Source organism: Carassius auratus, chromosome 5, assembly GCF_003368295.1.
Source record: "Carassius auratus strain Wakin chromosome 5, ASM336829v1, whole genome shotgun sequence".
In the NCBI taxonomy this organism is placed as follows: domain Eukaryota; kingdom Metazoa; phylum Chordata; class Actinopteri; order Cypriniformes; family Cyprinidae; genus Carassius; species Carassius auratus.
This window is the reverse complement of record NC_039247.1, coordinates 3509115-3532942: the sequence shown is the minus strand read 5'-3', so window position 1 is coordinate 3532942 and position 23828 is coordinate 3509115. Positions and strand designations below refer to the sequence as shown.

Sequence of the window (23828 nt, the reverse complement as noted above, 5' to 3'; positions counted from 1 at the left end):
ATGTTACCAATCAGAGAAGGATGTGTGTAGCATTGCATAATTGAGTTTTATTTATAAAATATGTAGTCTTAATGGCCTCTCTCTTATATAAGTTATGGTATAGTATGTTTCTGTTGTTAAAGATCTTCTCTGGTAGCTAAAAAGTTTGATTTGAGGGCTAGATGTGTGTATAAGGAACCGGTCTTGTGCCAAAGAGAACAGTGAAGGAAGAGCAGGGGTGTCAAGTACTGCAGAGTTTAGTCCAGTACTGGAGAAGTTTCTAGTAATCCTGAAGACTGCTTTTGCTTTTGTTGTGTTTAGGGTTTCGGCAGAATATGCAAGTCTTTGGACCCGTCAATTTTTATGGCGACCTGATTGTTCTAGTGGCCTATGGAGTAATTGTACCACAGCATTTATAGTACAGTTGTTTTGAACTTAAAACTATTTAGGATTTATATGTCTGAATTGTATATAAAATTGAAGCTGGTAAGAAACAGGAAGGATTTCTGCCTATTTGATTTTATTTCTATTTCAGCCTATTTGATTTGAAAGACTCGTTTTCAAAATGCACGTATTCAAATCAGCATAAATTTGTGTAATCCAGATGTATGAAAATCGTACATGGACATTTACATTTGATCATTTAGCAGATACTAGTGATACTCAGATCACGTTTGAACTTTGCATTAAATAAGCTAAAACATACTTTAAAGAATTGTAATATCTTGTTATAGGTCTGATTTGTTGAAAGATGATGATCTTCACACAGCTTGTTGGATAAGCCCATGGACACAATGTTTCAGCAAAACTCGCCAAGAGATTCATGAGTAAGAGATTTGTCATCAGCAGCTTAATTAGTCAAATATGTTCTCAGACCTTACAAAACATTTTTTTAATCACATTATTTTAATGTGTTAATACTTGGCCCCACCAGAAAATTTTGTGCCCCAGTTTTCCTAACGAATGTTAATTGTTAAAACCATTAATAGATAATTGGAAGAGTATGGGTGCCCAGTCTGGGCGTATAAAGTTGTGTTTGATTTGAGCACATAGATCAGTGTTTGACTTGAAGCAGTCAAAGTAGGCTACTGAGAGAGCGATTCAGAAGCAGATGATTGAATGTCCGAAGTCTGGTATTCCAAAATGCATTCTGTTGTCTTCACCCACCAAACATTTTGCATGTGAAGAATGATTTACCTGCATTGGAGTGAAGTTCAAAGCATAATAAATAATAGTTTAGCATCTAAACTCATCATGATTATGGAAAAGCATCTGAATACATCATGAATATGGAAACAGTGTTTTGCTAAATAAATGTATTATCTTACATATTTATTACATACTGTTTGTGATGTTTTTATTATTTAATGTATGTTTAAATAAATCTGTCATGAGAAAGTTTTTATGACTGCCACTTTTTAATCGTTTATATTTCAACAACAAAAATATAAAATTGTCAGAAACCTAATTAAGTCATTACATATGTAAACGGTTTTGTGAAATTGAAATGTTTATATACAACTTAGTTTTTAAGTGTTTATTATTATACATAAAAATAAATAGCAATTGAATTGAATAATTTTAACCAACACACACAGTTCTCTAGTTTACAGCTTTCTTTGAGTGACAGGCATTGTGGGATGAATGATTTGCAATGAACATTGTAAAGGATAACTGACTCTCCAAACACCGTATCATTGGTTGCACTAAGGAAGAATGCAGTTATTTAAGGCTTAGCCAGTTTGAGAGTAATAGCCCTAAAATACGACCTAGTTTTTTTTTTTAGTCCAGATTGTTTTGCAGTGTCACTGTCATTTTCCTCTGAGCCCAGTCAGTCCTCACTCTCAAGAACCTCACAGCAGGAAACTAGTGCAGTGCAGCAGGAAGCAGTTATGGAGTCACTGGAGGATGCCACACTGAGTTGTTCAGCTCAAGCCAAGCATGGGCTATATTTGTCCAGTGCTATGAACCCTCTTAAAGCAACAGCATATTTATGCAATTAAAGTTGTTAGAAGAGGTTTCAAGTCTTCAGCTGGATGTGTTAGAAAAGAAAACACATTCAAAAATGTGCAGTTCAGGAACAAGATTTTTAATGGGTTTAATGCTGATAGTGTTTGAGATGTGATGGTAAGAAGGCCTGTCCCACCGGAGCCTTTAGCTGTGAGTAGTAAATGTTCCATCTGGTTCTGTTGCAGTAAATGACACCTTGCCGTTTATTAAAAAGATGACTGGAGTTTATTAAATAAATTCAATTGCTAGTTTGGGAATCCTCTCGTTTCATCAGGCTCAAAGTGGTTGATATGGTAGTGTGCACTGATTTTCTACTGTAATGAGTAGAATCAAATAAATAGATTTAAGAAGATACTTTTTAATGTTTTCATAAAATACATACTTTTGAAAAAGATGAAAAAGATCAGCTTTTTGGATGTAATCTTTCATTTAGATCTCAAGTAGTTTTTTTAGGATCATAACTGCTTATTTTTTAAAGGGCACCTATTATGCCCCTTTTACAGGATGTAATATAAGTCTCAGGTGACTCCAAAATGTGTCTGAAGTTTACAGATACAGATCATTTATTACGGTAAATAATTTTGAAAATGCCTATTTGGAGTGGAAGCAGAAGCATGCTGTTTTCTTGCCTGTATCTTTAAATTCAAATGAGCTGTTACTCCCCACCACCTTTTCCAGAATAGGGCTATGCCTTTACAGCTAGTACCTCAAATACTCTGGTTTTGACATTTTAAACCATTTTAAAATGGTTTTGATCATCATACATATCACACTAAAATCATGAGTTTTAAAGCCATATCAATTGAAACTTCTGATAAAGTGTTTTCTTGAGTGCACATATGAAGAATGCGCACAGAAAACAGCTGTAACAGTCGGTTCTGTCTGTGAAGGTAAACAGCTGGAAAGAAATCACGTTTATAATAGATCTGTGTTTAAGTGACAGCAGTGTAATATACAGTACCTACCTACTGCTGTCTATGCTGTTAATATGACCCAAACAATAAATAAAACCAGAAAATCGCTCACTGTTCTTGGCTGAATAACTTCTATAGCTTTAATAAGAAGACATTTCTTACTTGAATGCTGATTTTACATGCTCTAACGTGAGGATAAACATGGCGGGGTTTCAGGCTCTCTCAGGACAGGGTCTCTGCAAATACGGCAGTGTCAGTCAGTGGCCATGGGCGGGGCCTAAAAAGTGTGATGTCATAATGCTCAGAGAATCAAAACAGCATGTCTAATGAGACTGAATTGGTTTATTTGGGATAAAGAAGGATTGAGTGAGTGGATTTTTCATTGTAGGGTGGTCGTGTTCACACACTGCTAACGCACATTTATGTCCAAACACCATGTAAAAAAAGATTTTGCATGATAGGTGCCCTATAAGATAAATATAGAAGTATCTGTCTATCTATCTATCTGTCTGTCTTTTATTTGTTTACACCATCTCAACGTAATACTCAAGGCAAGGCAAGTATGTCTGTGTGTGTGTGTGTGTGTGTGTGCTCTTGTTTTTGTAACTCTGTATAATGACATTGGTATGACACTGGTATTACAAGGAGATGGTGACTTATGAGGACATAACATAGGTTTAGATGTAGGGTTGGTGGAGGGCCATAGAATATACAGTTTGTACAGTATAAAAACCATTACGCCAATGGGATATCCCCACTTTTCACAAAAACAAACGTGTGTGTGTGTGTTTGGTTCTGTATATCGTGCTCCCATTATATCTATCGTCTTCTCATTCTATTATCGTTCTATCATACTATCTATAATTCTATTGTTGTCTATCATTCTGTCTGTTGTTCTATCAGTTTGTTGTTCTATGTATTATTCTGTCGTTCTGTTTATCAATCTGACTCTTTATCTATCAATTGTTCTGTCTATAGTTTTATCTATCGTTCTGTCTGTCATTTTGTGTTTTGTTCTATCTCTCTTTTTTGTCTATCTTGGTTCCTTTCACTTGGTCCAACCCATTATAGTGGAATGTGTGTACTTGGATATAAATAAATATTGATGTATTTTAATTTTGAAATATGTTCATTCAATCCACATTTATATAGCTCTTTTCACAATACATGTAGTTTCAAAGCAGCTTTACAGAAAATGAATGTTTCTACATTACTCATTATCAGAGGTGTCTGTGTCAACGTATTGTGTTCATATGGCAGAAATGTACAGTTTTATGATTACACATCATGCATATGTAAAAGTTTATACACAGATTCAACTTTTTGCATAAGTAATAGTTTATACACAGATTCTACTTTTCAAATAATTTTGGCAAATCAGTGAATGGAGCTGACTTTAAGTTGCTTGTCTCCAGATGTTAGATCAAAGCTATTGTGTGAGACTGAGAGTCAGGGACAGGCTGTGGCAGTAACTAGAGGAGCTGATTCAGTGGAATCGGCAGATGAGACTGAGAGAGTCAGGGCCACTTGGCTCAAACTGAGGTAGTGTTTTAGATGGAGATTCTCCTGCAGAGCTCCATGGGGAATCAAAGTAATGAGCCAAAACTCTAGGCCTTCTCGGGTCTGTGGATGCTTTATAATGACTTGGAACAACCCGCCTCCTGCTTGGTCACTTACACAGAGAGGTGCAGACAGAGGGAAAGAGAGAGGAACAGACAGAACTCCTCTGTGCTGTCCTCTGAGCAGCTTGATTTACTAATGAGGGCAACCTCAGAGACCTGAACAACGTTCACTTCTCACTGCTATTTTTTGAAAGTTCATTCACAACCAAGTCCATATGTTTTCCCACAAAAATCATGTTTGACAATTTTTAATTTTCAAGACAGCAGAAAAGTAATATTTATGACTTTACTGATGCACGTTCCCAAGTGCCATAATTGTTAATTTTGTATTTAATAAATACACCCCTCCCCCCTTTTTATTTTGGTTACAATGTCTTAACGTAATGCTTAAGGCACAAGAATAAAAAAAATAAAATGACAGCAATACAAGTTGCAACAAACCGAGATCCATTGGAACTTTTGTGAAACATTTGGGTATAAATTGCCAAAGATTATCATTAGTGACTGATATGGATTTATTCATTTATTTATTTTTGATTGTCAATATCTTAAAGAGCAAGGTGGCTGATGGCCAATATAGAGCCGATAAGTATATCACATTACACTGTTTAATTTAAAGATGGTGAAAGCAGCATAGACCCCAAACAGAGAAATTCATCTGACAATGCTGATAATTACAAACTCATAAATATCGGCCAATATATTGGTCGACCACTAATTATCATTTGTCATAATTGCATCAGACTTGTTGTGGATAGAACTTTTTGATTTCCGCCAGTTTTATTGATTTGTATGTGTAAATTAGATCAATGATAGATTTAATGATATGCAGTGGAAATAAAACTCTTGAGCTTCTAAGACATTTTTTTGTATCTTTTATTATATTATTTTATTTTATAGGCTTTTAAGTATCATCATTGGAAGCTTGGAAATATTGTTGGATAATTTTTTTGTTGTTGTTGTTGTTTCACTTTGTCCAACCCATTATAGCATAGAGAGAGAGTGTTTATATAGATGTAAATGATAATGCAATTCTTTCTTAATGCTGTGTTTGTATAATTTTACTGCTTTTGTTTCAAATTATGTAACAGCAAAAATGCTATTTCTTTTTCTTCCTGGTAGAATTAAATTCACAGCCTCTCCTGCCCATGGCTAATTTCGTAATATAGACACTTTTCTCAGAAAATATTGATATGGAATTATGTGATTAATTAATTAACTTAATTATTTGTAGTCAGTTAACATCCCTAATTCATTTTAATTCCTGATGAACCTGCAAACTGTCAGAAAGTGCAGTTTTCTATGATGTCTTATATTTACGTTTCATACTTACTGTAGTACTGTAAGCCTGCGGGTAATTTATGCATCACTTGTACTGTAGGTATATTTAGCTGAGCACACATACTCAGTTGCTGCTCTGCTATCAGACCTCTACTGTTCAGAGAGCTTTTGCCTGTCACTGTAAATTGTGCTTTCAGTGTGACTTAATTAAAGATCTGTGTGTGTGTGTGTGTGTGTGTGCGTGCGTGCGTGTGTGCGTGTGTCCATGTGCGGGAGCTGACAACTCCATTCATTTGCACAGACTGCCAGCTGAGTGTCGAACACTCTGCTAAATCAATGCAATTTAACTCTGCTCACTAACGTAGTGATTTATTCCACCGATCTGAGTGTGTGCAGAAACAACTCACCATATACACATAAATCTACAGTCTCTGTGCCCTCCGAGCATGGATAAATATTTCTGAAGTGCTGTTACAAATCTCTCTCTCTCTCCCTTTTGGCCATCAGCAGCAGTATACAGTATTGGCTTGCTTTCCAGTTTGTGGGCTGTTTGGGTGGGAATATTCCCACAGACTAATTGATTCTGGCGGATTGGCTTTCACCAAAGCAATGGCAGTTAGTGCACATCTAGCAGAAAATCGGTTAAATAGCATAAAACACATTTCCACTTAGTGTAATTTTATCTTGTGTTGCAAAGCAATAATTTAAGATACCTTTAATGGAGTTCACTACATACTGGCGGTTCAATAATGCAGATGGGTATTACCACACAAAAGCTACTGCCAGATGCATGAGTTGTAAGATGCAGTCTATTAAACTAGCTTAATGATCACTCTTTCCTCGGAAGGAAGATATTAGTGCAGAACCTTTAATGGGGTCCAGAAAGTTAATGGCCATTTAGTTTGGCTTACTAAAGAGATACAAGACAAGTACTAACAATGTTTGTGTTAAAATGTTAAAGGAAATTTTAAATGGTTTATAATCTGTAAAATGAGAAATTTACTGTGAAGGTCGGTATGTAGGCCTAGTTCCTGCATTACTAGCAGCAACAAATGGTGTTGTAGAAAACTACTTTATTTATTTATCTATTTATTATTATTATTATTATTATTATTATTATTAGCAATTTTTTAAATAATCTGGTGATTGTCATTGTTGAACACTGAACTGGTAAACCTTCGACTTCATAAATAAATAGTATAAATAAAGGTATACATTTGTTTTTATGGAAGGAAAGTCAAAGTATATTTTCATTTTATTTCATTTCATTAAATTACACTCTTGATGTGCACTCTTTTATGGTTTTATGAAGATACACTACCTTTATGATAAAAAAATTCTTAATCTTATGTCTCTAAATTAAGCATGTTAATTAAGCACAATTTAATTTATAAATTATTATAAATATAATTACTTAGACCACTAAGAATCTAATATTCAGTGGGTAATAAAAATAATTGCATTTTACAATTCTGTATGTAATTTTTGCACCACTAACAGTACCAACGAACTAGATTTTTTTCATTATTTTGAATGAATTTGCTATGTGGTTTCTAGGATGTTCTTGGTGTTTTAAGTGGTTGTGTACTGACCCAATCTCAACATGATATTAGGATCTCTACATAAGGCTTGTGTCCCACCTTTAAGGCAAATTGATTGGTTTTTAGGAAAGTATTATTAGGGTTCTACTCAACTGACCACACAATTTGAGGTATTTGTCATGTTACATGCTAAAGTTTTCGAATCGTTCAACTCTGTAACTCCAATTATGAGCATTATTGTTTTCACTGCACATTTTCACTAGTGGTCAACCGATAAATCGCGGATGATATATCGGCCGATATTTTTTCAAATATCGGAATTAGCTGATACGTTTTTCTGCTTGGCCAATGTGTTCGATTTAAAATAAATAAATAAATAAATAAACTAAAGACTGGTTTTGTGGTCCAGGGTCACATATCAGTTTTATATTGGCTATCGGCCACCCTGCTTTCCAAGAAATCTGCATCAGCGGTCAAATAAACTGTCAACCACTAATTTTCACAGGTACAATCTTGAATAGAACCATATTTCTTTGTGATATTTCTGTGTTATAAAACATGACACTGTGGAATTTCTTTAGGAAACCGCATGTAAAGGTTGTCGTGCAGAACAGCCAGAGGAATTCTGGAGGTGTAGGACTTCGAGAGATTCTTGCACTCCATTTTAAATAACAGCCAGTGTGTCTTTTTTGCAACATCCATTCACTATTCATCTCTCTCTCACTATCTTTATGCTTCTGGATAGCTGAGGAGGCAGCTCAGAGATCAGTAGCTGACGGCTGCATGTAGGAAAACTAGTGGAAATGCTAAAATGCAAACTGCAGTTGACATGCTTTTTCTCCTTTGCGCCGAGCACAGGAAGTGTCAGACGCTTGTGTAGGTGTTCCAATGATGAAGCCATGTTGACTTACAGAATCAAAGCTGTCTTGTCTGACACCAGAGACATTCAGCAGTGATGTCTTTATGCAACATTAACCAAATTATCCGCTCTGACTTCACTGAACTCTTTGGGGATAAATTAGAGATGTGATGGAGGGCTCTCGTAGTTGTTTCGACAGCTTTTTGAGGACGTTTGGCAGCAGAAACCAGTCATGTGATTTATTGCTTGTATCAAAAAATACTTTGAACAGATTTCCTTCAAGCAGAACATTTCTGAACGTTGGTTTTTATGCTCGGACTTAAATTTAGTGCAATTACGATGATGTAAAGTTCTTAACAGCACAGAGAACGCAGCACAAACTGAAAAAAAAGATGCAATACAAATGGAATCTGGGATATTCTTCTTTGACTTTATTGTAAAAATAAGTGCTTTTTTTGAAGGAATATATTAAATGAGGCACATCTTAACAGCCACATCATGTTTAGCAACTGTTTTCTTGTGAAAGCACAATGATTAATGTAATTACTACTGGTTGTTGCTGAAATGTTATTCTGTCATAATTCTGAGAAAGAGAGAGAATGTTGACAGAATTTACGTTTTAGAAATTAGTAATTACATTTCTATACACACACACACACACACATTTTTTTACACTGTTACAAAATTAAAATAAAAATTCTCAACTTCCTGTGAAGTTGAGAATCCTGAAATAGAAATGTATCATGGTTTATTCAATAAAAAAAATATTAAGCAGCACAACCATTTTCAACATTGATATAAGTATATGCTTCTTGAGCTGGAAAAAAGGCTAATTAGAATTATTTTTGAAGGATCAAATGACACTGAAGACTGAACCAATGACTACAATTCATCTTTTATTTTACTATATGTTTTATTTAAATACACAGCCTTGGTGAGCATATAGTTAATATTTATATGATAAAATCCCCCAAATCTTGTCTTTTAATATAGTCCATGTATATAGTACACATTTGATGACACAATCTTCTTTTTTTTTTTTCTTGTTTGACACTTCCATTAAGCCACCACAACCACATTCTCAAAACAGCTGAAACTGCTATTGAAAGACCTGAAGACACAGACTCTCTATCGTTGTCTTCTCTTTTATTCAGAGGAAGCCACTGTGTCATTTGATCAATATTTAATCTCTTTCGCATCTCCTGCTGTGGCTGCTAAAAGGCAGATCAGGTTAACTCCTCTAAACTATTGATAGCTATTCTTTTGGACAGACTTCTTCATTGTTCTTTGAGCTTATAGCTTATTACTTATAAAAATATTTTCTCTGTTGTGTAGTGTGTGATTTCATACTCATTTCTGTTACAGTGTAGTTCCCTGCTGATTTAAAGTCTTTGTAACTTTGTAACATATCACTCTCACATCGCTCGTTCAACATAGACGAGTTTGTTTTTTTTATTTTATGTTGGATTCAGTAATGGACAAAAAGAAACAGTGGATAATGAGCATCAGCTGACTAACCACAGATTTCCTGTAGTGGTAAGGTTTATTTTGCCAGATATTTCTGTGGAAGCCCAGGTTGCCAGATAGTAGGGACCTGTTTCTTGACCAGATTCAGGTGGTTTAGTTGAGTACAGTGGAATAGGATAAACTCTTTTCCTCTCCCACCAAATCTCAGTGGTTTGCTCTCTGAGGCCTTGTGGTCATTCATAGTGAGCCGTTCTAATTTACACCACATGACCCAGCATTCACCAGCGATTCGAAATACCAGAATCTTTTCAGATGCTAAGATTTTCTTTGGTTTTGATGTGTTGCATGTTCACATTTGCCCTTCTTTGTTTTTGAAAGATGAGTGTGTAAACACATGGAGGGTTTCCTAACTAAAGCTTATTATTTGCATTATTTAAACCATGATGACCTTTGAAAATCTATTTTACTCATGGTTTTAAGAATTTCTTTTTTTTTGCTATATCTTGCCAAAAACTGATGGCGAAAAATCATTTCCATGACCATAAGCGCAACTGCGAGTGTGAATAACCAAACTGGTACAACCCAAACGTATAGCCTAGTAATTTTTTTTTTTAATCTTATTTGTAATAAAATATATATTTTATTTTAAGTAACTTTATTTTGTTATTATATTAACCAGTTTTATTTTATTTGTGAAATATACTTTTTTTTTTTTTTTTTTTTTTTTTTTTTTTTTTTTGCGTTCATGTTCTGGGCTATTCTGCATGAGTGTAAATAGACTATGCTTTTTAGACTAAGCCCAGAACATGCTTTATTAATAAGGTGTTCTAATGTACCTCTCTTTTAGTACATTAACCCATGTTAAGACTTTCAGAATGTCCCAAAATGGTGCCTGGAATTAAGCGCTGACCATATTTCTCTATACTTGAGTCCAAATTTAAAATATAACACTATGAACTTCTCCACATACAGAGCTGTTTGGACCGCTGCAAGCAGTAAAGTAAACAGGAAGTGTTTGTCTGAACTCAACATGTTTTGAGAGCAAACACAAAATATTTGTGAGTGAACACTAATATCTTTGTGAATTAATAAAAATATATTTGCGAGAGAATGCAAACGTTTTGCAAGCAAGTGCAATCATTTTGCGACAGAATGTAAACGTTTTTTTTTTTTTTGTCCGTCCTGCATTTTTTTCGCCACCATGTTCCTTTAGGGGCTCCATAGCATTTTGGCGGATAATAGCCTCTGAAGTATACTGTTTGCCTATTGGATATTCAGCATTTTTACAACTACTTTACTATTTCAGGAAGAGGACTATTTAAATCAAATGTTATTTGATTTGCACAAAATAAAACCTAGGCATAGATTTTACAATATACTGCTTAATCGTCCATTTTCAGGAAGATATACCTACTTAATAGGCTATGAAATGTATGTGTGTGATATTGTGCATTGAACTTGAATGTTTTAAAGCATGTGGGTGAAAAATTCAGTCCTTAATTTGAAAGCCTACTTTGATATTCTGTAGACAAACATGTTTATAGTGCATTATTTTCAATACGTAGAAAAAACATCATTGCACAAGTAATTCACATGCGATGCATCTGGTTGTCATGTCAGCATCACACACTTCCTGCCGCTCAGAATGTGTACTTTTGAAAAGCTAAAATTTATTTTGAAGCATGACTGACCAAATTGACTGGCTTGGTTTGGCCATACCACCCTGCTCTAAGCTTTCCTATTTCCGGCTTTATGTCTTCTGGATGTCCTGAGTCCGATGGGTCATCGATGAAGGATACTGTAAAAAATAAATAAAATAAACCTGATTGAATTGCATGTAATATAATATTACCCTACAGAGGTAGAGAGATAAGGCCAGAGTTGCATGTTATCTGTAAACATAAACCATTTCATTTAAGTTTTGATATATTCTGTGAATTAACATACTTTTAATTGATAATGTTTCAATTTAAATAAATGCCACAAAACAAACAGTTTGCAACAAAACAGTATGGAAGTAGAATCGTTTGTGAAGATTCACTGTTTGATTCTGAATGTTTAACCGAGAATCCTACTCCAGTTATGTTTAATTTCCTCTTCAAATGCATTGATTTGTTTTGATGTCTTGCAGTGGTCTTTTGACTTGCTGCAAATGGGCCTTTATTTATACGAGCTGAACCCATGTGTTTGTACAACTGTGAGTAGCTGCAGTTCATTTAAAAAGGCAAGGTCATGTTTACAGAGCTGCACAGTATTTTGACATTTGTTTTTCTCTTTGAGTTTTGCTTGTAATCACACAATAATTGAGTAGAAACAGAATGATATCAGACTTACTGGAATAGTCACCCTGTGATTATCGTGGAGAAACATGAAACAGATGCAGGGCTTTGGTAATGTATTTTCTTTTCCTTTTTTTTCTCTTCCACTTCTTTCCTGTATCTTCTCTACTCCCTCCGTCTTCCACTTCATTTCCTTTTTTTCCCCTCTTCTGTTTCCTTTCCTCTCCTCCTTTTTATTTCTGCTTCCTCTTCTACTACTAATTTCCTTTATTTTCCACTAATTTCCTTTTTCTTTTCTTCCTTTAATTTCTTTCCTTTTCCCTAATTTCCTACTTTCATTTCCCGTCCACTACTTTTCTTTCATCTCAGCTCTTTTCAGCGACTTTCTTTTTCTTTACACATCTTTCTGCTCCTTTGCTCTTTTCCCACTCCTATCCCTTCTCTCTTCCTTCTTCCCTTTTTCTTTCCTCTTCCTAGTCTTTAAAAGGAGTTTGACATCGCTGTGCAAAACGATGTGTTTTGCAGTAATTTAACAGATATCATGAACCTCTCACCTGCAGAGGATGAAGTGGATATCATCTCTCATTCTGTCCTTTTCATTTTTCTCCTATCAGAACAAGAATGTTTCGGATAAACTGGAAAAGAAGAAATGGGAGGAGATTGTAGTTAAACGAAAGGAGGAGGCCGAGGAGAATGTGACCCCTGACATAGACGAGAATAGCTTCAGCAATCTGGCCACCAGCATGGGGCGAGACCAGGAGCGGGTGAAAGATCGTCTGCTGAAGAACACGTACTCCAAGAAGAGCAAACGAGTGAGTCTGTCATCTCTTTCTGCAGGCTAAATGAGGGAATGTTTGATGGACATGAGCAGCGGCGCTCAAAACCCATGTGGTCCTATACATGTTCCTGAGTGTTGACGGCTTTGACTGGTGTTGACCAGATTAATGTGGCCATCGCAGTCATTACTGAATGCCTGCTGTTTCTGGAAGGGTCCAGTGAGGTGTGTGCGTATGAATGTGACAGCAGTACATCAGCGGCTGACAGATTACTGGTTTAGAGCTGTGGTTAAGCCACATAGTGTGCTGTTAATGACCAAGAAGAACAAATATAAATAAATCTCTCGCTTCCTAGATCCATTTTCACTCTCCCTTGTTTAGGCTTATTTGTAGCTGGTAGAGTTGAAGCAGAGAAAATGGGATTAGAAAATGTCACAAGCCAGATTTGAACCCAAGTTGCCTTCATGAGCACAAAAGCTTATCTTATGTAGTTACCTAGATTATTCTATGTATATTTCAGCTAACATTCTATCTCTTTATTTAGTGTTCCTGTAGCTCAATTGGTAGAGCATTGCGTTATCAAGCGCAAGGTTGGGGGTTCGATTCCCCGGGAACAAAAGGAAATGCATAAATTTAATTTAATTGTATCTATCATTATTATTCAGTTTTTATCTGTCTGTCTGTCTGTCGTTTATCTGTCTGTTGTGTCTATCAGTCTGTCTGTCACTCTGTCAATGTGGCTGAATGTCTAGCTGTTGTTTTGTCTAGCAATCATTCTCTCTGTTCAAAATGCCATTTACAAACTTTCCGAAAGTGTATCGTGGTTACTACTCCCTTGATGCTAACAGATGATAGGCTAGCATGCCATAACTACAACCTATGATCTTCTTTCCTTCCATACTCTCTGACTTCTGTCATTCATGCCAAATCTTTTCAAAGGACAGCTTTCTGACACCAAGAGGAGTGATGGAATATTATCAGGCCAGACTAAAAGCAAAATGGACAGACAGAGCATGGTTCATCCTGCGTCTGTCACTGTCTTCCCAGAGCCACCTGATTACCCTGAGGACTTCTCCGTCACTGTAGCCCAATGCATATAAAGCAGCCTCTCTCCAGATGGGATCTCTCTCTGATCACGGGCCTTTGTGCATGCGCTCGCACTGGCGTTGCGTTTAAATGCAGTGTGTTCTAGCCTGCGTGGGCGTCTATCAGACTCTCATACACCCGCTGGCATCTCCGTTTCCCTCTCTGATCAGAAATAATGGGGGAAAAGGAGAACCACTTTCATATTGCTGTAATTGCAGAGCGGAAGGCTCTCAACAAAGCAGCCATCTGGACGGGGAGACACTGTGAATGTGCATGGGCTGCTGTTGTGTGTGTGTGTTTATATTTCCTAGCTGGAGAGATACAGAGGGACACACACAGCATGTCTCTGATCAGCGTGTCGGAGCTTTTGATGTACAGCTCGGCTTGATTTCTGTCTCTGAACAGCCCGTGATCACACATAAAGACAGATTCATCAAAGCATTTAAACATTAACTTTATTAAAAAAAATAATAATAATTCACTCATGCAACTCATAATGAGTGAGTGGAGCATGTTCAGTGACTCAGCTAGTCATATGCTGTCGTTTTTTTATTTATAGTAAATCAGATCTCCATGCAGTGCAGCATGCATTCCCTCACTAGCCCACAGGACCTGATTGAGGCATATTTCTATGTATCTATCTGTATATTTATCTCCTGTTATATCTAGCTCTCTGTCATTCTATCTTTTATCTCTCTCTTTCTCTATCTATCTATCTATCTATCTATCTATCTATCTATCTATCTATCATTATAGTTATCAATCTATTGTTCTATCCATCTGTAATTCTATTGATTATTCCACTGTTTGATCTATCCTTCTGTCCTTCCATCTATATTTTTGTCGTTCTATCTATTGTTCTATGTTTGGCAGCTGAATAACCTTTTTTAATTTTTGATAATGTTATATTTATATATATAAAAACAATAGAAGTCTGTTTTAAGTCTCTATTTTAGCCAAGTAAACATCTGTCGGTGTGTTTGAGAGACAAGCCAAATACTGTTTGACTTTCTGTACCAGGGACACACACACACACACTTGTGTTAGCAGTGATTGGTCTGTTGCTGGATCCAGTGTCATCGTCCCCTGGAGAATCACTATTAAATCTAGAACTGACTGACTGCCTCATACTGGTCTGAGAGAATCACCCTCCAAACACACAGAAGGACAAAACTGTGTGATTTTTCATGATGAGCTCATGTAACTCAAGGGAATCATTTCCTTTCAGCTTTCATGGCAGGAACTCCATTGTGTGAAGTTAAACTTCTAGCTGATCCTGTAACTGTTGCGTTCTCTGATCTGCTTCAGGTTATCTCCCCTCAGGGCACATCACCCACAGCAGTGCTGAGGGCCAGGACACGGCTCACACAGGAGAAACTGAGCCACGCATATGAACACTCTAGTGAGGGGTGGTTAAGGGTATGGGCGGCTAACTGAATGGATGTAGGTCGCCGCAAGTGATCTACAAAATAAATTGGCATTGTGCCATAGACACTTAACCTCAAGCTACTCTGTCCTCTCTGTATTTACTGGAAGCTTCTGCTTGAGTTACAGAAGCACCAGCTAAAGGGCAAATCAGATTAGAGACAAGTGTCTAAGTTTACAGTCTTCTTAAAGCTGAAGTGTGTCATTTTTCTCTCCTGCCCCAGCTTAATATGCAGAAACATATATAAGTAAGCCATTTGTATGTTGATTTCATCAAAAAAGTGAAAACACACTAACTCTTATCAAAACGTTACTTACGTTAGTTTACTGTTAAAAAGAATTGCATATGTTATTCTTGTTGTGCTGTTTTCATGATTCTAATGGCACAGAAATTCCACACTTCACTTAGACTATATTAGACTATATTACAGTACATTTTGTATATATGTGTGTGTGTGTGTGTATGAATAACTTTCCAGTTAAAAAATAAAAATGATTAATTTAGTTGTGAAGCAACACTGCATGAGATATTAAGGCTTGTTTTTTTTTAGAGTTTACTATGAGTGTATTTTGTCTTGCTGCACTGGGAGATTTTATTTAGTATTTTTTGTAGTTTAAAGTATAAACTATTACTGTAGTTTATCAAGCATAGGCCAGTCAAGCATAACCCAACTAGTTTAAGCTATAATGTTGATACCCGATAATTTATTTTATTTTATTTTTGTATGCAGTATTAGCACAACTTTAATTGAGCCAGGCAAGTACTGTTCATTTTGTGAAATGAGACCTAGTCTGCATTGTAAAGAAACTTTGAACACTAAGAAGCACACTTAATACAACACAGCCCGGTTATATTGAATCTCAGGTGGTTAGAAATCAGATGAAGGTTTTTACATTGAAACAATCATCTCGTTCAATGTGTGCATGTCAGACAGTGAAACTATTTTGCTCTGAGAAAAATCAAATAATTTTTTCTCAGTTTATTGATTTGCATGTAGATGTTGAACAATACACGGAAACCCTTAACCGTTATTGTATAAAAAAATTCTAGTGCTCTGTGATCTGAGGCTGAAAAAAGCAACATGAATCAGAACCTTTCAAAAAATTTTAGAGCGAGAAACACAGCAGGCCTGCTTCATTTGAGTCTGAAGGATCCTTGTCTCACTGCATATTACTGTTAACAGAACAGAGTATGCACAGAACATTGAGAATAACCTTGAATGCACACACAGCAATGTTCAGTTTCTATATTTGGGACCGATTTTTGTACCAGGTTGATTAAATCTTTCTCATGTATTGCTTACTCAAGGCTTTTCTAGCCTCTTAAGCTGAAATTGGTTCAGTTTGCACAGCCCCCCCTGAACAATTTATGCCCTACAGTATGTGATGTATTCTTCAAACGCTCACTTTGTCTAATAGCAGCTGAGATACTGAAAGGGCGAGCTGTAATTTCACCCAGGCTCAGATGTCTGACGATAGGGATTTGTCCACCGCAGCACTTGGAAGGTTGTGAATTAGCTCTCCGGCCTGTATTCAACAGCCAGAAACTATGGCTGATAGTTTCTAAGAAAGGAGAAGTCTGCATATTTGAAGTACTACACATTGCTCAGTCTGACATGAGATGATTTCTCATAGTTATGCAACAACGAGCACTGAGAAATGCAAAAGACCAAAGTGTGAAAAAGCCTGTCTGGTTTAGTCTGTAACTGCTAAATAAGAGGTTAGAGTTAGCATGCTGAGTGCACTTTCATTCTGTTTTAACGCTGACAGCTTTACACTTGGTTTCCTTTTGCAGTTTTGATGTGTTGGTTACGCTGGGCTGAGACTTTGCGTTTTCTCTGTGTGTACTGTAGTGTGAAAATATACTTTACTCTTAACAGTTTAGTAGGCAGACAACAGTTCAGTTCAACTTCAGTCCGCACCGTTCAAAATCTAGAAGCTTAGATTGTGGTGCAGCACAGGAGCTGGATCGTATTGAGAGCTGGAATGTGGAACCGTTGGTACTTAGCTCGAGAAAAGTTCCTTTGTGATAGCGTAGCTTCAGAGGTGATTTATACACCAGACATATTGAGGAGGAGATGGACCCCTTGAAATGATTTAAATTGGAGAAACTGTACCACTCAATATAGAGGTTATAGAACTTACTCAGGGTAGCACTAAATTACATTTTTTGATAAGAACAAAAACAAGGCTGAGGGATAAAAGTGCAAGTATGTGATAAAGGCTGTAAATCTATCTCCTACAGGCGTGTTTTCATTCCTGATAAATTCTGTGTGGCGTCTAACCTCATTAAGCTGGAAGTCCCACCTTTCAGTTTAAAGAGCCAATCACCTTTCTGAAGTATGCATCATCTGATGATGTATTCCCAAATGTGTGTGATTTACCGTACTGTCTGGACCAGCCTGAAAATATACTTTACCATAGTTGTCATAATGTAATACTCATTTGAACTAATTTATTAAAATGTTTGGAGAAATGTTTGTTCTTTCGCCATTTAGACCAGAGAAGTTGTATTTAATTCTAATTGCCTTTGATTATAACACCCCCGGCAGCTATTTTCTTTGCCAGCTTTAAACTAAAGGTTTCTCTGTTGCTCAATAAGACTTTCTTTCTTTCTTTCTTTCTCTTTCTTTCTTTTTCTTTTTTTCTTTCTTTCTTCCTTTCTTTCTTTCCAAATTTCAAGCAACAAACACTGTTTTCAACATTGATAAAAAAAATTTTGAGCATGTCAGTGTACAAAAAATGTTGTTTACTGCAAAATTGCGTGTGTGTGTGTGTGTGTGTGTGTGTGTGAATGACTTTATTGTCATTGTTCAAGTACAATGAAATTGAGTGCAATCCTCGGGTGCATAATAATCAATAATCTAATAAATAGTACACGGATGACTGGATCTGTGACAACATATACAGTATATGCTTAGAAATAATGAAGCTATAGGATTGGCTGCAGATAATATACAATATTATACAGTTAGATACAATAAAAGTACATATAAATATAAATAATATACAGAAGTAAATACACTCTTTCTCAGTCCCTTGATCTTTTGTCATGGTTCTGTTGGTTTTGACAGGCACACTTAGGAGTGAGAAAACCGGCAGTGTTGTGAGACCCTTTCTGACAGTTTGGGTTACCAGCCAGCTTGTGTGTGTGTGTGTGTGTGTGCTGCTTTTAAAGGTTTAGTTCACTTCCAGAATAAAAAAATCCTGATAATTTACTCACCCCCATGTCATTCAAGATGTTCACGTCTTTCCTTCTTCAGTCGAAAAGAAACTTGTGGAAAACATTCCAGGATTTTTCTTCATATAGTGGACTTCAGTGGTGGCCTACAGGGTTGAAGGTCCAAACTGAAGTTACAGTGCAGCTTCAAAGGGGGCTACATGATCCCAGCCAAGGAATAATGGTCTTTTCTAGTGAAGCGATTGGGCATTTTCTAAAAAAAAAAAAAGTTTTTAACCACAGATGCTCTTCTTGCACTAACTAGATTTCAGGAATTATTATTATCATTAATCACGTTGGAAAGGTCACGCGTGATGTAGGCAGAAGTACTGACCCAGTGTTTAAAAAGCAAATGTTCAAAAAAAATCAGATGCCCTTAAAAAAAAAGGTAAAACATTGATTTTGGACTATTTTGAAGTTGGAGCAGAAAATGAGATGGAGCTTTTCGCCCTACCCTACCTTTTTGAGCTGGAGCACACAGCTGAAGACTAATCACGCCTGATTTTCAGCATAATTACATAATGTGTGACATTGCAGACGTGCATCACAGGGCTTTTGCAAAACAAGCATTAGTGATTTAAAAAGTTTATACATTTTTATTTTACTTTTAAGAAAATGACGGAACGTTTGGCTAGATCACTTATTCCTAGGCTGGGATCGTGTAGAGCCCTTTGGAGCTGCACAGAAACTGCAATTTGGACCAACCCTCTGGCTACCATTGAAGTCCACTATATGAAGAAAAATCCTTAAATGTTTTCTCCAAAAACGTTTATTTCTTTTTACTGTATAAAGAAAAAGACATGGACATCTCTGATGACACGGGGATGAGTAAATTAACAGCAAACAGTTTTTCTGGAAGTGAACTAATCCTTTAAGGTTTTATGTTCCCTCTGTGTGTCTGTGACTTTGTTAAACTGCTTTTAGATGCATTTAAGATGATTATCACTTTAAACCAATCAGATTAAACACATTCCACGAAGCTTAACCTGCTTGTAAGCACTGATCTGGGGTCAATATCTTACAGCCCACATTTACGTAACACAAAAGTGCCAAACTGTCAGCAGCTTCTGCCTCTTCTTTACTAGAGACTGCTATATTTTGCTTAGTGTGTGCTTTTGGTCAGTATGTGCGTTGTACACCACTGTCCCCTGCTGGTGTGGACAGGAAGTGCATGAGAAATATGGGGGAAGGGAGTATTGCAGGTCTATAGCATATGAACATTTTGCAGTCCTTCAGTCTTTTGTAGGTCTTTGTGTTTTTAGGCTTTTAGGCCACTAGGGGGCACTGTGTCTTCATGTAAGGACTCAGTGTACTGCAGAAGCTGGGTGGTGTCCTTTTGTATTGTAGGTATAAAGCTCCTGCTAGATGTATGTAAACCTAGTACTTCAACTTGTCAACATGCACCTTTTTTTCCCCAGAAAAACAAATCAGAATGCAATTTAGGTAAATTTTAATTTAGTGTGTTTTTATTTTGTTTTAAGTAAAATGTGCACAAAAATGCTGATTCAATGAGGGAATTCGTGAAGTATGCAGGTAGCTTAGCTCAAATTGACCTTAGTTAGCATTATATGTTTGCTCTAATTTAAGACTTCAGATTTAATCCCTTCCAAATCCCTTTCTTGCTGATTTATGAAAATTTATAAACTCATGCACATTTCTGTTTGTGATTGGTGAGATGTTGCAATCATAATGCGTTGCTGTTCATATTCACATTACGCATTGCCATTTGTCATCCGGACCTAAGTGTGATGTCACTTTTATGAGCTTGAGGGACAATAGATGGGCTGAAGGGGATTACGGTTGCTTTGACAGCTCGCGGTGGCACAAAGCACCATCCCCTGCCCTTTTCATCTCTCCTCCTCTTCTCTTTTCTTCCCGTTCTCGATCTCCTCCTCTGTTGCCAGCCTCCTCTCCTCCCTTATCCGAAGTGTGTCATGTACAATGTGGCATCTGTCATTTGCCGAACAAAAGGGCCACAGACTGATAGCCCACAAACAATAGCTCCAGAGCTCCCCGGAGGTTAACCGGGCAGAGGGGGTGTATCACTGCTTCTGTCCCAGGGGAAAGAGCCCCCCAGATGGGACCGAGGCGGTCATGAGGGCCCCTTGGCATACTGTGAATGCTGGAAGGTTAGGCCCGGCTCTGGTGGGAGCTTCGGATTGTGGTTTTGTCCAACTAGCGATGGCGGCCAAGTGAGCAGGCTGCAGCTAAGCTGATTACCGACAGAGCAAGAAGCGGCGTGTGTGGCGGCACGATTGCCAGACGGGAGGAGGAAGTGGGAGGAGGCATATAGATTCGGGTTAAAGTGTTAAATATGTGGTAAGACCTTATTTGAGGCAAAGGCGTCATGTTGGATATGTGTGTGTGTGTGTGTGTGTCAGTGGATGGATGCATGTGTGTATTGAGCTGCATGTTTTTATCTCTGTGTGTGTGTGTGTGTGAGAGAGAGGGAGGGAGCGGTTCATGCCAGGAGATTGAATAGATTTGTTGTCTTGTTTTGCGGGTCTCTTTGGGTCTGTCACCACTAAGTTGGGTTGTCAGACGCTGGCGTGTTTAGAGGTGACCCTTTTCTGCTTTGTGTGTTTGTGTGTGTGTGTGTGTGTGTGTAGCACATATGTAGGAGTGTTTGTGTGATCAGTGCACGTTCCAAAGCACAAGCTGTCTTCCAACCATGACATTTGTCTCTGCTAACATTTTTAGTACAAAAGTTTATTTTTTTTTTTTTTATAAATGCACAAGAGTTTCAAAACACACCTAGCATGCAGTTTGCATGAACCATTATATTAAGGTTACATTGAGTTTTATACATAACAGATATGTAAAGGAATAAATGGAAAAACTGTAATCATATATAGACTCTATACAGTTTCAGCAAACCGTAAATGGTATATCAATATGCAGTATGTAAATAAGAGTAAATAAACCACTATTTACAATTAATGCAACTTTTTTTTACTTTAGCAGTTTTATGTTTGTTTAAAAATAAAAAACTGAAAACAGATAGTGGCTACGTAGTTTGAACCCGATTTATGAATAAGTCTGGGAAGATACCACTCCACTTCACATTATCAAATGAAATTTGAGCTTGTTTAAGATGCCCTCCATCTATAGCAATGCAATGGCAACGACATCTCAGACTGAGTAAACATAAATACAGAAAAGTACAAATAAACAGGTATTTGCCATTTGTTACTGTTTTGTAAACATTGTCATTATAAATATAATTCAAATGCATTTTGTTTTATTGAGCACTATATTATTGGTGATAATTGTTGAGTGAGGGGCACTATTGGTTAATTTTGGAAAAATGGCAGGGGTTTGAGGCTTGCATGTGCCTGATCAAGATATTCAAAATTAATAATTTTATTAAGCATGCATTAAATTGATCAAAAGACATAATAAATAATAATAATATATATATATATATTTTTTTTTACAAAAGCTTTCCATTTCTGGATTGTTCTTTTGAAGTTTCTATTTATTAAAGAAACTGGTGCTGGAAACTGTTGTGCTGCTTTATATATTTTTTGGAACCTGTAATGCTCCCCCCCCCAGATTTCTTGGATGAATAAAACGTTAAAAAGGTGCATGTATTTAAAATAAAAATATTTTCAAACAATACACACTATCGTTCAAAAGTTTGGGGTCAAAACATTTTTATTCTTTCTTTTTTTGAAAGAAATTAAAACTTTTATTCATCAAGGATGTGTTAAATTTATAAGAAGTGATAGCAAAGATTTATATTTTGTTCTTTTTTTTAATACTGAAAAAAAGTATCATAGTCTTCAAAAAAACATTTAGTAGCACAACCATTGCCAGCATTGATAATTCTAATAATAAATCGGCATATGATGATGATTTCTGAAGGATCATGTGACACTATATACTGGAGTAATGCCTGATGGAAATTCAGCTTTGCATCACAAAACCAAATTATATTTGAAAGGATATTAAAATAGAAACCATTATTTTATATTGTAATAACAATTTGCAAGATGATACTTCCAATAGAAATGTTTCTCTGTCGATGTGCATCCTGCTCCTCGCCAGAGATGTATAAAGTACTAGAGACCCATACTTGAGTAAAAGTACAAGTGCTCTATCAAAAAAGTGACTTGAGTAGAAGTTGAAGTGCTCTTTAAGCACCACACTTAAGTAGAAGTACTAAAGTATTCAACATTTTTTGTACTTAAGTATTGCAAGTAGTCTATTTTAAAATTTACTACTCAAGTAATGAAAGTAAAAGTAGAAGTATTGTGTTATGTAGCTATTAAAGAAAGTAGTCAAAAGTTTGAACATATTGTTTTTACTATTTCAAATGATTAACCTAAAGGACAATAACAATTCCTTTGACTGTAACTTCTTGTAAACAAAAAACGGTTCCTAGGGTTAGTTAGCCCAATTTGCAAAATGATGTCATTAATAACTTACCCTCATGTTGTTTCAAACCCGTAAGACATCAGAGGGTCATATAGAATTTTTGAAGCATCGAAAATACATTTTGGTCCAAAAATAGCAAAAACTACGATTTTATTTAGCATTGTCTTCTCTTCCGTGTCTGTTGTAAGACAGTTAAAAACAAAGCAGTTTGTGATATCCGGTTCGCGAACGAATCATTCGATGTAATCGGATCTTTTTGAAACAGTTCACCAAATCGAAATGTATCGTTTTAAACGGTTCGCGTCTCCAATACGCATTAATCCACAGATGAATTAATGGTAAAATAATGGTAATTTTAGATGAAAAGGTCATCTGAAATTACCATTATTACCACCCCCCGCCCCCTTTCCAAGTAAGAGTCCCCACAGTTAATTCTGTCCAATTCCACCGCTGCCGGTAGTAAATATATGTCTTTGGTGATATATATATATATATATATATATATATATATATATATATATATATATATATATATATATATATATATATATATAGTCTCCATCCTCCCAGCTCTGTGTCTTCAGCAACCCACCTGCAACCTTAGAAATGATTCAAATCTCTAAAATTTCTTTTTTTCTCCTGTGATGACATGCAAGTTAAATTTCCACTAAAATAGATAACGTTGCTCAACGTCTATCGATCTGCTGAGACTGGTAAAACTGCTAATAGAGTGAGAAATACTCCCTCCCTCTCTCTATCTCTCTCTCTCTCTCTCGCTCTCTCTGACACACACACTCTCTCTTGCTAGGCTTGCTTAACGTTTGACAGGCTCATGTCATCGCTCCTCTGACATGCTGGCCTTCGGAAGCTCGGTGTACTCATTCCTCTCTCAACAAATGAGGGAGACCTGCCTGCTCCCCCGCCAGCACTCTGCAGCATTGATTAGGGATAATTGGAGGGAGTCAAAAGCCGAGAAGTGTCACTAAATA

General features: G+C 36.5%; 1 protein-coding gene across 1 annotated transcript in view; it reads left to right on the top strand.

The window, feature by feature from the left end:
• The window catches only part of fbrsl1 (fibrosin-like 1), a 65072-nt gene extending 51720 nt beyond the window's left edge, over nucleotides 1–13352 (top strand). The window contains exon 2 of the mRNA XM_026244679.1: nucleotides 12567–13352. Within this exon, the coding sequence (XP_026100464.1) occupies nucleotides 12567–12794 (228 nt within the window). The 3' untranslated portion in view covers nucleotides 12795–13352. The remainder of the gene's footprint in view (nucleotides 1–12566) is intronic.
• Nucleotides 13353–23828: the final 10476 nt, after the last annotated feature.